Source organism: Desmodus rotundus, chromosome 4, assembly GCF_022682495.2.
Source record: "Desmodus rotundus isolate HL8 chromosome 4, HLdesRot8A.1, whole genome shotgun sequence".
In the NCBI taxonomy this organism is placed as follows: Eukaryota; Metazoa; Chordata; class Mammalia; order Chiroptera; family Phyllostomidae; genus Desmodus; species Desmodus rotundus.
In genome coordinates this window covers 135,059,745-135,072,565 of record NC_071390.1, presented here as the reverse complement: position 1 = coordinate 135,072,565, position 12,821 = coordinate 135,059,745, and the positions used below count along the sequence as shown (strand labels likewise).

The window sequence follows — 12,821 nt, the reverse complement described above, 5'->3', positions numbered from 1 at the left end:
GATAACTAATCGGTGTTTCTCTTTCACATGGATATTTCTCTCTCTCTCTCCCTTCCTCTCTATCTAAAGTCAATAAACATATCCTCAGACAAGGAGTTAAAAAATAATTAAATAAAGATATATAAAAAATGAAATCCCAGATCTTTGACAATTCTCATGATTGAGGGTGAAACTAGTAGTAGAACCACAATGTGAAGAACATGAAAATAAAGTTTTCATTTATTACAATGTAAATGATAACACAAATTTGACAGACTTATAAAAACTCTTTCTTCAGAGAAGTAGCCCCATGTCTTCCTCTTCCCCCAAACACGACTCCTTCACTACACATATCACTTTCTGTGTCTTGTCCCTGACATTCACATAGAAAAGTTCAATTAACTATTGTTTCTCATTTTTGTTCTTTATTTTCTCATACTGCTTATTTTTATTCACTTAGCAATTTCTATACATATTCTGTTTTTCACAAAAGTTTTGTTTATTAATAATTAAGATTCTTCAGGGTATGAATTTTTTGTTATAAAAATTTATGTCTAACCACTTATTTTAAGTTTAAATATGCAGGAGAAAACATGGGTTAGAAAAACTTTTAATGAGTGGTACTACAAATAAATTACATAATTACAATAAAATGGTCCTTTTAAAACACATCAGTATTTTCCAAATTCATCTTTCACCCTTAGGTAAATATAAATTCATATGAGACATGATAACTTTAGGTGACCTTATTGTTTCCCGGTAAAAACAGGGTCAGTCTAGGCCTGCACGAAATCCAGTGAGTGCAAAGTGACATGGCACAGGCAGTGAATAAAACAAAAGTATTTTCCTCTTATTTAAAAAAAAATTGTCAGATTGAAACTTTTTAAGACAAGTGAAAGCAAAAAAGCAACAAATGAATGAATGAAGCTTTTAAAGCCTGTTTAATCACAGGGGCTCTTTATCGTCTGACATCCATGAGCCACATGTACGATTTAAAATGGTGGTACACGAGTGTCATCAGAGAATCCCTGGAATCCTGAGACACACTGGAACCGGGGGTCCAAGAGGTCAAGACTATTTTCACAGGAATACTAAATGTCATTTGCCATTTCACTCTCGTTCCCTTGTAAGTACGCAGGTAGGGTTTTCCACAGACATGATGTGTGATAACATCATAGCTCTAATGGTCAACGGGTCATAGTTCTAACGGCTAATAGGATATGTGATTGTAGTGCTTGTATTTTAAACTTTTTAGTTTGATTTTCTAATAATGTAAACATCAATAGGAATGACCCACTTAAAAAATTCTTTGGAATTCTCAATATTTTTTTAACAATATAAAGGGACCCTAAGTCCCAAACGTTTCAAAATTACTGTTTTAAGAGGTTGTGTTTACTGAATATTCACGATGATTGATCTCTTCCCCCATTTTTAATACTCAGACACCATAAAAACACACACACACACACACACGCACACACTCCTCTAATCAGAACATCAGGTTGTCTTAAGATCATTAGTGTAACAACACTAAGATGAAATACTTAAGTTAAAAAACTACTGACATGTTAGCAATTGAAATTTAACTCTAGATAAAGGTAAGAATTCAAATAAGCATTTTATTTTATTTTATTTATTTATTTTAAAAGCATTGCTTCCTTTTTTATTTTCTTTTTAAAAAAAAATTATTTAGATTGGAAGATGGTGGCGAGATAGGTGGGAGCAGAGTCCACTTCCCCTGCGCACCAGTGAAACACTTAGCTGATCTGAGGAACAGAGTGAACAGCCAACAGTATTCCAGCATATATGAAGATCAGAGACCAAAGTTAGAGGACATTGAAAGATCTGACGGTAGGAAGAGTGCTTAAGGACAATAAGGTACCTGGGACCTGTGTGGGGACCAGGGCAGCTGAAGCCCCAGCCCGGGCGCAGGGTCTGCTGCAGGATTCTTGGGAGAGAGCTAGGCTGGGCTGTGTGAGTAGCCAGGTGCTTGTTTGGACCAGGGGGACTTGAATAGGAAGAATTTCTCAAAAAGAAAAAGAGAAAATAGAGGCAATCAGGGGCTAGTTAGAGAACTCTCCGCAGCAGCCGCCACCTCTGGCGCCCCTCCCCCCTCAGCCCCTGGACTGTGAACTGGGATAAGCAGCCCCAGCGCTCACCTGAAGCCCAGCTGCGCACACCCAGATTAACGGACTGGGCGCCCACAACTGAAACCTCGGGTGGGTGCGCAGCGGAAGCAGAAGCTAGCTGCCCCACTCAAAGGCCCAAAGCGGCGGACCAGCCACCCGTGCAACCCAGGCCCAAAGCGGCAGATTGGCTGATCAACAGCCTGGCTGCCTGCGAGGGACCACACCTAACAGCACTGGTTCTGAACAACTCCTACCTAGCCCCTGTGCACAGAGCCCTGCAGGGCCTACTGGCTCTATAGGACGAAGGCAGAACACCCAGCAGCGGGGAGCTGTAGGGCTAGGGGAAACTGCATTCCCCAAAAAGACTCCACCCAGTAGGGGGCTGAACTACCCCACAGCAGCACCGAGAGCCCCTAGCATCTAAGACAGCAAAGAGCAAGAAGGGGGAGTGTGAGTTGCCCCTAACTGGTGCAACTCAAGGACAGCACAACTGGTGAACTAAAGGCCTAGTGGGGAGCAGAAGGACCCTTGAGGAACTGGACTGGAGGCTGAACAACAGTGAAGAGTGTGGCTCAGGAAGAGAAAAAAAGTGAAACCAATCCTTCCAACCACCCCCTCCCATTTCATAGACAGGACAATCAGCAGAACTAACCTGACGGGTTTAAAGCCAGCAGAAGACTTTTTTTTTTTTCTCTTTCCTCCTTTCCCCGAAGTCCTTCTTCCTTTCTGTCCTTCTTTCTTTTTTTATTCCTTCTTCCTTCCACCCATTACCTTTTTTATTACTTCTTCCTGCCTTCTTTTTTTTTTTTAATATATTTATTGATTATGCTATTACAGTTGTCCCATTTCCCCCCCCACTCCACTCCATCCTGCCCACCCCCCTCCCTCCCACATTTCCCCCCCATAGTTCATGTCCATGGGTCATACTTATAAGTTCTTTGGCTTCTACATTTCCTACACTATTTTTACCCTCCCCCTGTCTATTTTCCACCTATCATCTATGCTACTTATTCTCTGTACCTTTACCCCCCTCTCCCCCTCCCACTCCCTTATTGACAACCCTCATGTTCTAGTTGTTTGCCTAGTTTGCTCTCGTTTTTGTTTTATGTGTGGTCGTTAATAACTGTGAGTTTGCTGTCATTTTTACTGTTCCTGTTTTTGATCTTCTTTTTCTTAGGTAACTCCCTTTAACATTTCATATAATAAGGGCTTGGTGATGATGAGCTTCTTTAACTTGACCTTATCTGAGAAGCACTTTATCTTCCCTTCCATTCTAAATGATAGCTTTGCTGGATACAGTAATCTTGGATGTAGGTCCTTGCGTTTAATCTTGGGTAATGTAATGATGATGTGCCTTGGTGTGTTCCTCCTTAGGTCCAGCTTCTTTGGGACTCTCTGAGCTTCCTGGACTTCCCGGAAGTCTATTTCCTTTGCCAGATCGGGGAAGTTCTCCATTATTTGTTCAAATAAGTTTTCAATTTTTTGTTCTTCCTCTTCTCCTTCTGGCACCCCTATAATTCGGATGTTGGAACATTTCAAGGTGTCCTGGAGGTTCCTAAGCCTCTCCTCATTTTTCCAAGTTCTTGTTTCTTCATTCTTTTCTGGTTGGATGTTTGTTTCTTCCTTCTGGTCCATACCATTGATTTGAGTCCCAGTTTCCTTCTCATCACTATTGGTTCCCTGTACATTTTCCTTTGTTTCTCTTAGCATAGGCTTCATTTTTTCATCTGTTTTTCGAACAGATTCAACCAAGTCTGTGAGCATATTGATAACCAGTGCTTTGAACTGTGCATCCGATAGGTTGGCTATCTCTTCGTCGCTTAGTTGTATTTTTTCAGGAGCTTTGAAGTGTTCTGTCATTTGGGCCATTTTTTTTTTTGTTTGTCTTGGTGTGTCTGTTACTTTAAGGGGCGGAGCCTTAGGTGTTCACCAGGGCGGGGTAATGCTGGTCACTGCGCTGTGACGCTGTACGTGGGGGAGGGGCCGAGTGGGAGCAATGGCGCCCGCCTCACTGTCCTCCGGATTTCAATCTTTCACACCGATACCCACAATCAAACTGGGCCACTCTGGTGCTGGTTCCCGAGTAAGTGGGCCTGTGCACACTCTAGGCCCCTGTGGGTCTCTCCAACAACCTCTCCTGTGAGGCTGGGAGTCTCTCCTGCCGCCCCAACCCCCAGGGGCGCTTTCAGAGGTTTGAGGCTTTATTTCCCTGAGCTGGAGCCCTGGGTTGCGCAGCGGTCTGCTTCGCTGCCCGCGGTTCGTCCGGTTTATCTGTGGGCGAATGTGGTGCCGCAAGGTGCTACCCGCCACTCTGCCTGCCCCGCTCTCCGCCACTCTGAGTCCGGCCCTCTGCGTTTATCTGTGCAAATGTGGGGCCGCAGGGTCTGCTAGTGCTCCGACTGCCTGCGCCATTTGTCCCACACTCCGCCAGTCTCAGTCCCGCCACGGCCACGCCAGTCCTCTCTACCCCGGTGCCGTCTCCGCCCCTCCTACCAGTCTGGATGAATGTTTATTTTCTGTTTCCTTGGTGTCAGTCCCCCTTGCTGTTCGATTCTCTGTCAGTTCTGGTTGTGCGAGGAGGCGCAGTGTGTCTACCTACGCCGCCATCTTGGTTCCCCAATTAATCGCCTTCTTTTATTTATTGTTTTGTTTTAATTTTTGTTAAACTTCCTTCTTATCTTGCCTCCGATCTTTCTTTATTCATTCTTCCTTCCTTCCTTTCCTTTCCTATTCCCTTTCTCCCTCCTTCCCTTCTCCTTTCTTTTTTTCCCCCTTTCTCTTTTCCCCACAGGTGAGACAATAAAACCTGGAACTCTGAAAAGACCAGAGTTAGACCTTGTTAGACCCATAAACATCAGCTCAAGACCAGTGGGCACAGGAGATTAAGGAGATGGCACCACTGAATCCCATTGACATTCTACCATAGAAGTTCATACCATAAACCCAGGGAGTCAGAATAGATCAATTTAAGAAGCAGAGGCTAACAAGAAGAGTCTCACAAACAATGGGAAGACAAAGAAACAACTCCCAAATGAAAGGAAAGGAGGAAGCCTCAGAAAGAACGCTAACTGAAAAAGAGTCAGGTCAACTATCAGATACTGAGTTCAAAGCAATGGCTATCAGGAAGCTCACTGAACTCACAGAGAAGTACCAGAAACTACAGGGAAACTACAATGAACTCACTGTAAACTACATCAACATGAAAAAGGAAATACAAACTATCAACAAGGGCCAAGAGGAAATGAAGAATACAATTTCTGAATTGAAGAACACAGTAGAAGGAATTAAAAGCAGACTTGATGAAGCAGAGGATCGGATCAGCGAGCTGGAGGACAAAGTAGAAAAAAACACCCAAAAAGAGCAAGAAAAGGAAAAGAGGCTCAAAAAGAATGAAGAGGTAATAAGGGAAATGCAGGACAACATGAAACGTAACAATATCCATATAATAGGAATACCAGAAGGAGAAGAAGAAGAGCAAGGGATAGAAAACCTGTTTGAAAAAGTAATGATGGAAAATTTCCCTAATCTGATGAGAGAAAAAGTCACACAAATCCAGGAAACACAAGAGTCCCAAACAAGAGGAACCCAAAGAGACCCACTGCAAGACACATCATAATTAAAATGGCAAATTACAAGACAAAGAGAGGATCTTAAAGGCAGCAAGGGAGTAACAGGAAGTAACATACAAGGGAGCCCCAACAAGGTTAGCAACTGACTTCTCAATGGAAATGCTCCAAGCCAGAAGAGAATGGCAAAAAATATTCCAAGTAATGAGAACCAGAGGACTGCAACCAAGACTACTTTACCCAGCAAGGCTCTCAATCAAGATAGAAAGCCAAATAAAGAGCTTCCCAGACAAAAGAAGTCTAAAAGAATACACTTCCACCAAACCAGCTCTGCAAGAAATGCTAAACGGACTGCTTTAAGGAAAGGAAGGAAAAGAAAAAGACAGAGGAACACAGGTAGGAAAAAATGACAATAAATAACTACCTATCGATAATAACCTTAAACGTAAATGGATTAAATGCTCCAATCAAAAGACATAGAATAGCTGAATGGATAAGAAAACATGACCCAAACATATGCTGCCTACAAGAGACCCATCTCCGGACAAAAGACCTACACAGACTGAAAGTGAAGGGCTGGGAACAAATATTCCAAGCAAATGGACAGGGAAAAAAAGCAGGGGTAGCAATACTCCTATCAGACAAAATAGACTTCAAAAGAAGGGCCATAAGGAGAGAGAGACCCAGAAGGTCACTTCATAATACTCAAAGGAAGAATCCACCAAGAAGACATAAACATTGTAAATATACATGCACCCAACACAGGAGCACCCAAATACATAAAGAAAATCTTGGAGGACTTCAAGAAAGATATTGACAGCAACACAATTGTAGTAGGGGACTGTAACACCCCACTGACAAAAATGGACAGTCCTTCCAAACAAAATATCAAGAAAGATATTGTGTCACTTAACAATACCCTAGATGAAATGGACTTAACTGATATATAGAGCTTTACATCCCAAAGAAGCAAAATACACATTCTTTTCAAGCGTACATGGAACATTTTCAAAGATAGACCACATGATAGGACACAAAGCAAGCCTCAACAAATTCAAGAAAATTGAAATCATATCAAGCATTTTCTCTGACCACAAGGGACTGAAACTAGAAACCAACCCCAAAGGAAAAAACCCAGAACACTCAAAATCATGGAGACTGAATAGCATGCTATTAAACAATGAATGGGACAAGAACCAGATTAGGGAAGAAATCAAAAACTTCATGGAAACAAATGAAAACGAACTCACAACAACCCAAAACCTATGGGACACAGCAAAGGCAGTCCTGAGAGGGAAGTTCATAGCAATACAGGCCTACCTTCAAAAGAAAGAAACATTTCAAACAAACAACCTAACCCTACGCCTACAAGAACTCGAGGAACAACAACAAAGACAGCCCAGAGCAAGCAGAAGGAAGGAAATAACCAAGATCAGAGCAGAGTTAAATGACATAGAGACTAAAAGCACAATTCTAAGGATCAATGAATCCAGGAGCTGGTTCTTTGAAAAGATAAACAAAATCGACAAGCCTTTAAGTAGGCTGATCAAGAAAAAAAGAGAGGATTCAAATAAACAGAATTAGAAATGAAAGTGGAGAGATTACAACTGATACCACAGAAATACAAAGGATTGTAAGAAATTACTATGAAGGACTGTATGCCAAGAAATTTGAAAACCTAGGTGAAATGGACACATTTCTAGAAAAATATAATCTTCCAAAACTGAATGAAGAAGCAGCAGAAAACCTGAACAGACCTATAACAGCAGACAAAACTGAAGCAGTCATCAAAAAACTCCCAGCACACAAAACCCCTGGACCAGATGTTTTCACAGGAGAATTCTACAAAGCATTTAAGGAAGAGATAACCCCTATCCTTCACAGACTATTCAAAAAAATCCAAACTGATGGAAACTCCAAACTCTTTTTATGAAGCCAGCATTATCCTGATCCCAAAACCAGATAAAGACACAAAGAAGAAAGAAAACTTCAGGCCAGTATCGCTGATGAACATAGACGCTAAAATTCTCAACAAAATATTGGCAAACCGCATCCAGCAATACATTAAAAAGATCATACACCATGACCAAGTGGGATTCATCCCAGGGATGCAAGGATGGTACAATATTCGCAAATCAATAAACATAATACATCACATCAACAACAGCAAAGACAAAAATCACATGACATATCAATAGATGCGGAAAACGCATTTGATAAGATACAGCACCCATTTTTGATAAAAACACTCAGCAAAGTGGGAATAGAGGGAGCATTCCTCAACATAATAAAGGCCTTATATGAGAGACCTACAGCCAACATCATACTCAATGGACAAAAACTTAGAGCTTTCCCACTAAGATCAGGAACAAAACAAGGATGCCCTCTCTCACCACTCCTATTCAACATAGTACTGGAAGACATAGCCACAGCAATCAGACAAGAAAAAGCAATAAAAGGCATCCAAATTGGAAAGGAGGAAATGAAAGTGTCACTGTTTGCAGATGACATGATAGTGTACATGGAAAATCCTATAGACTCCACCAAAAAACTACTCGACCTAATAAATGAATTTGGCAAAACAGCTGGATACAAAGTCAATACTCAGAAATCAAAGGCATTCCTGTATACCAACAACGGAACTGTAGAAACAGAAATCAGGAAAAAAATCCCATTTGATATAGCAACAAGAAAAATCAAGTACCTAGGAATAAACCTAACCAAGGAGGTAAAAGACCTGTACTCAGAAAACTACACAACACTGAAGAAAGAAATTAAGGAAGACACAAACAAATGGAAGCATGTACCATGCTCATGGATTGGAAGAATTAACATCATCAAAATGGCCATACTACCCAAAGCAATTTATAGATTCAATGGAATCCCTATTAGAGTACCCATGACATACTTCACAATATAGAACAAACATTTCAGAAATTCATATGGAACCATAAATGACCCCGAATAGCTGCAGCAATTTTGAGAAAGAAGAACAAAGCAGGAGGGATCACAATACCTGATATCAAACTGTATTACAAGGCCACGGTAATCAAAACAGCCTGGTACTGGCATAAAAACAGGCACATAGACCAATGGAACAGAACAGAGAGCCCAGAAATAAACTCAAGTCTATACGGTCAATTAGTATTTGACAAAGGTGGCAGAAGCATAAAATGTAGCAAAAACAGCCTCTTCAACAGATGGTGTTGGGAGATCTGGACAGCTACGTGCAAAAAAATGAAACTCGATCACCAACTTACGCCATACACAAAAATAAAATCAAGATGGATAAAAGACTTAAATATAAATCGTAACACCATAAAAGTCCTTGAGGAAAACATTGGCAGGAAAATCTCAGACATTTCACGCAGCAACATCCTCACAGACACATCCCCTAAAGCAAGGGACATAAAGGAAAGAATAAACAAATGGGACCTCATTAAAATAAAAAGTTTCTGCATGGCTAAAGAAAACAGCACCAAATTACAAAGAGAACCAACAGTATGGGAAAACATATTTGCTAACGATACCTCAGACAAGGGCCTGATCTCCAAAATATATAAAGAACTCACACGACTCCACTCCAGGAAGACAAACAACCCAATTAAAAAATGGACAAACGACTTGAACAGACACTTCTCCAAGGAAGACATACAGAGGGCCCAGAGACATATGAAAAGATGCTCAGCATCACTAGCCATCAGAGAGATGCAAATTAAAACCACAATGAGGTACCATCTCACACCAGTCAGAGTGGCCAACATAAACAAATCCACAAACAAATGTTGGAGAGGATGCGGAGAAAAGGGAACCCTAGTGCACTGTTGGTGGGAATGCAGACTGGTGTGGCCACTGTGGAAAACAGTATGGAATTTCCTCAGAAAACTAAAACTGGAACTGCCCTTTGACCCAGCAATTCCGCTGCTGGGATTATACCCTAAGAACCCTGAAACACCCATCCAAAAGAACCTGTGCACCCCAATGTTCATAGCAGCACAATTTACAATAGCCAAGTACTGGAAGCAACCTAAGTGCCCATCAGCAAATGAGTGGATCCAAAAACTATGGTATATTTACACAATGGAATTCTACGCAGCAGAGAGAAAGAGGGAGCTCATACCCTTTGCAACATCATGGATGGAACTGGCGAGCATTATGCTAAGTGAAATAAGCCAGGCAGTGAGGGACAAATACCATATGATCTCACCTTTAACTGGAACAGAATAAATAGAAGAAAAAAGCAAACAAAATATAACCAGAGACATTGAAGTTAAGAACAATCTATCAATGGTCAGGGGGGAGTGGGGAGGGGACAGTGAGGAGAGGGGATTACAGGAACTACTATAAAGGACACATGGACAAAATCAAAGGGGAAGGTAAAGGTGGGGGAGGGAGGGGGGTTCAGCTGTCATGGAGTGGAGGGATGGGGAGAAAAGGCACACAACTGTAATTTAATAACAATAAAAAAATTTTTTTTAATTATTTATTTTCAAAAGAGGGGACATAGGAGGGAGAAAGAGAGGGAGAGAAACATCAATGTGCAGGAGTAACAATGATTGGTTGCCTCTCACACACCCCCAACTGGGGTCTGGCTCACAACCCAGGCATGTGCCCTGACCGGGAATTGAACCAGATACCTTTCAGTTCGCAATCTGTAACTCAATCTACTGATCCCTACCAGCCATGGCCAAATAAGCATTTTACAACAGTGGAAAAATCTTAAGAGTCTAAAAATTAACCTCTGGGAATCCCTAATAATCATAGTGGTTCCAAACTTGGAACTTTAGACTATCAAAACAAAAATAAAAACATCTTATATAAAGTTTACATTTTAGAAATCTTGGTTTATTTTTCTGTAAATATCAAACATGGATTCTAAAAGTAACATCTAGATCACTTATGTCAAAACCTACAATTAAACTTGCAAGAAAATAAAAAAAGGAATTAGGAATGAGAAGAGTATGAGCATGTCAAATTTTTCATGTATTCCTTTCCAGAGTTTAATTCATAGTATGAAATTTACCTGATCTGGATGTTTGTACAAAATCCATTCTTACTGCTTTTTCAGGAACAGGATCTTTTACTTCAACAGTAGGCTGAATAAGTTTTAAACAAGATGATTAATAAAAAAGGTACATTTCACATAGTCTGTAGTTAATACTTCAATATAAAAATATAAAAGTTATTACCTTTAAGAGACAGTATTTTCCAGGAGAATCTAAAGAGCAAATAGACATATACTCAATTATATGAAAATATGAAAGCCAACTACACACACATCCATGTAGAGCTAGTATACAGCTGAACCCTCATGCTTAGCTTTGGAAATCATTACATTAGCTGTCAGTGTTTTGTTTTTTCTTTTCAGGGGCTGGGTGGATAAGGACACCAACTAAAAAGAAATATGAATACACTATAAATACTGAATAAAAAAAGCAATGTAAGTTTAACAAAACATGAAGTTGAGATTTGAAAAAATTATGTTTCAAAGATTGTAACTAAAATAGAAAAGTGTGCATATACCAAAGTGAACATAATGCTTGATGAGATAAAAGTGATCTTCAGTCAGAGAAACAAGTCATGAGCCTGACAGAAGAATGTGGAACAGGATGCAACAGCATATCCTCAATGCAAACATCAGAATCATTTACACCTTATGCTACAAGTATTTTTCATGTTCAACAATCTGTCCTATAATTTAGGAAGTACACAATCGTGAGGACAGGTCAGTTTAATGCATAGTCATTTATAAACAGAGAAATTGTTAAAACTTGGTCAGCTGGGATATACACTTACAGAATAATAGTTAATAAAACTATTCTTTTTTTAAATACCAACATGGGCTACTGCTATGCCTACATTTCCTGTATCCTCTACTTTGGCCATCTTATAAAGTTTCTTGATCCACTCATGCAAGAAGGTATATAAAACACATCTAAGAAATAATATATAATGAACTTTCAATATTGAAATGTGGTTACTAAAGATGAAGAGAATGAATTTAATTGCCACAGAAATAGTAGGTATTAAAAATATTTTTACTTCTAAATCAGTGTAACATATACTGAAAATAACAGTCGCAGCTCTTAGAGAATAAACTCTAATTTCTTCTCTGTCCAAAATCAGTTTGGTATATTATGCTGGTGTTGAAAGGAATTTTATGAAACAGCTATCTTATCAAAACCTGAGCTACCATAAAAACACAGCCAGTGCTTCTATATTCAAATTACTTTCCCTGGAATAACAAACACCAATGAAACATATATCTCTGATGCCTGATAATCATGAGGAGGATAAAGGAGGGGCCAGAGTTTACCCCAGTACTGGCACTCCCTCCTGCTTTCAGTATTCTCAGGAGCAGCAATGATCTAATCTGTTTCACTGCCAGTATCCTAAAGTTTCTAACGTGAGAATTTCTTCAACTCAAAACGATCTAGCTGGTGCCCTTCTTTCCTTCCTCCTTCTTTTCACTATCCCCCTTTCCTCTTCACAAGTGATTTCTAGATCTGTGGTCTTAATTCTTCCCCTTCTCCTATTCTTTTTGTGGATTATCTGTACCACTTCTTTTTTTCTCTGTTTAGCAGTAATATCTTACATCTGTAATTTATATTTCTTCATCTCTGTGTTTCTCTTGGCCATAGATGTGCTCAGAAGTAAAAACAAAACAATGCTTTTCATTACTCTTTTCAGGTCTTAAACTATCCAATGGCTCTTCTTCCAGATTTCTCTGAAGAGAAGTCTATACCCTTTCTCCTCAGAGCACGCATGGTCTGAGGACCAGCAGCACTGGCATCACCAGAGAGCTCGTGAGAATGCAGACTACCAGGCCTGATGCTGTTATTTCTTTAGACATGAAACCACATTAGAAGTCATAAACTTCTGGCTTCCAGCCAAGATGGAGGCATAGATAGATATGCTTCACTTCCTCACAAACCAAAAGACGGATAATAACCAATTTAAAAACAAAAAACAACCAGCACTACAAGAAAATCAAACTGTATGGTAGCCCAACAACCAAAGAGTTAAAGAAGAAATATTCATCCAGACTGGTAGGAGGGGCAGAGAGGATGCATGGCAAGATGGTAGCAGGTAGACAGGTCAGTCACACATTCCCAAGTGGATAAACCAGGAAAAACAACTGGGGAGC

General features: G+C 40.1%; 1 protein-coding gene across 4 annotated transcripts in view; it reads right to left on the bottom strand.

Moving 5' to 3' along the window:
- The window catches only part of LOC112321614 (ankyrin repeat domain-containing protein 26), a 117,941-nt gene that overhangs the window by 69,186 nt on the left and 35,934 nt on the right, over positions 1-12,821 (bottom strand). For 3 of the 4 annotated variants that reach the window (XM_053922474.1, XM_053922475.1, XM_053922476.1), the window contains exons 14-16: positions 10,864-10,892; positions 10,698-10,770; positions 1,862-2,005 (exon numbers count right to left, since the gene is read on the bottom strand). In XM_053922474.1, the coding sequence (XP_053778449.1) occupies positions 1,862-2,005; positions 10,698-10,770; positions 10,864-10,892 (246 nt within the window). The remainder of the gene's footprint in view (positions 1-1,861; positions 2,006-10,697; positions 10,771-10,863; positions 10,893-12,821) is intronic. The other variant, XM_053922477.1, reaches the window with a different exon arrangement.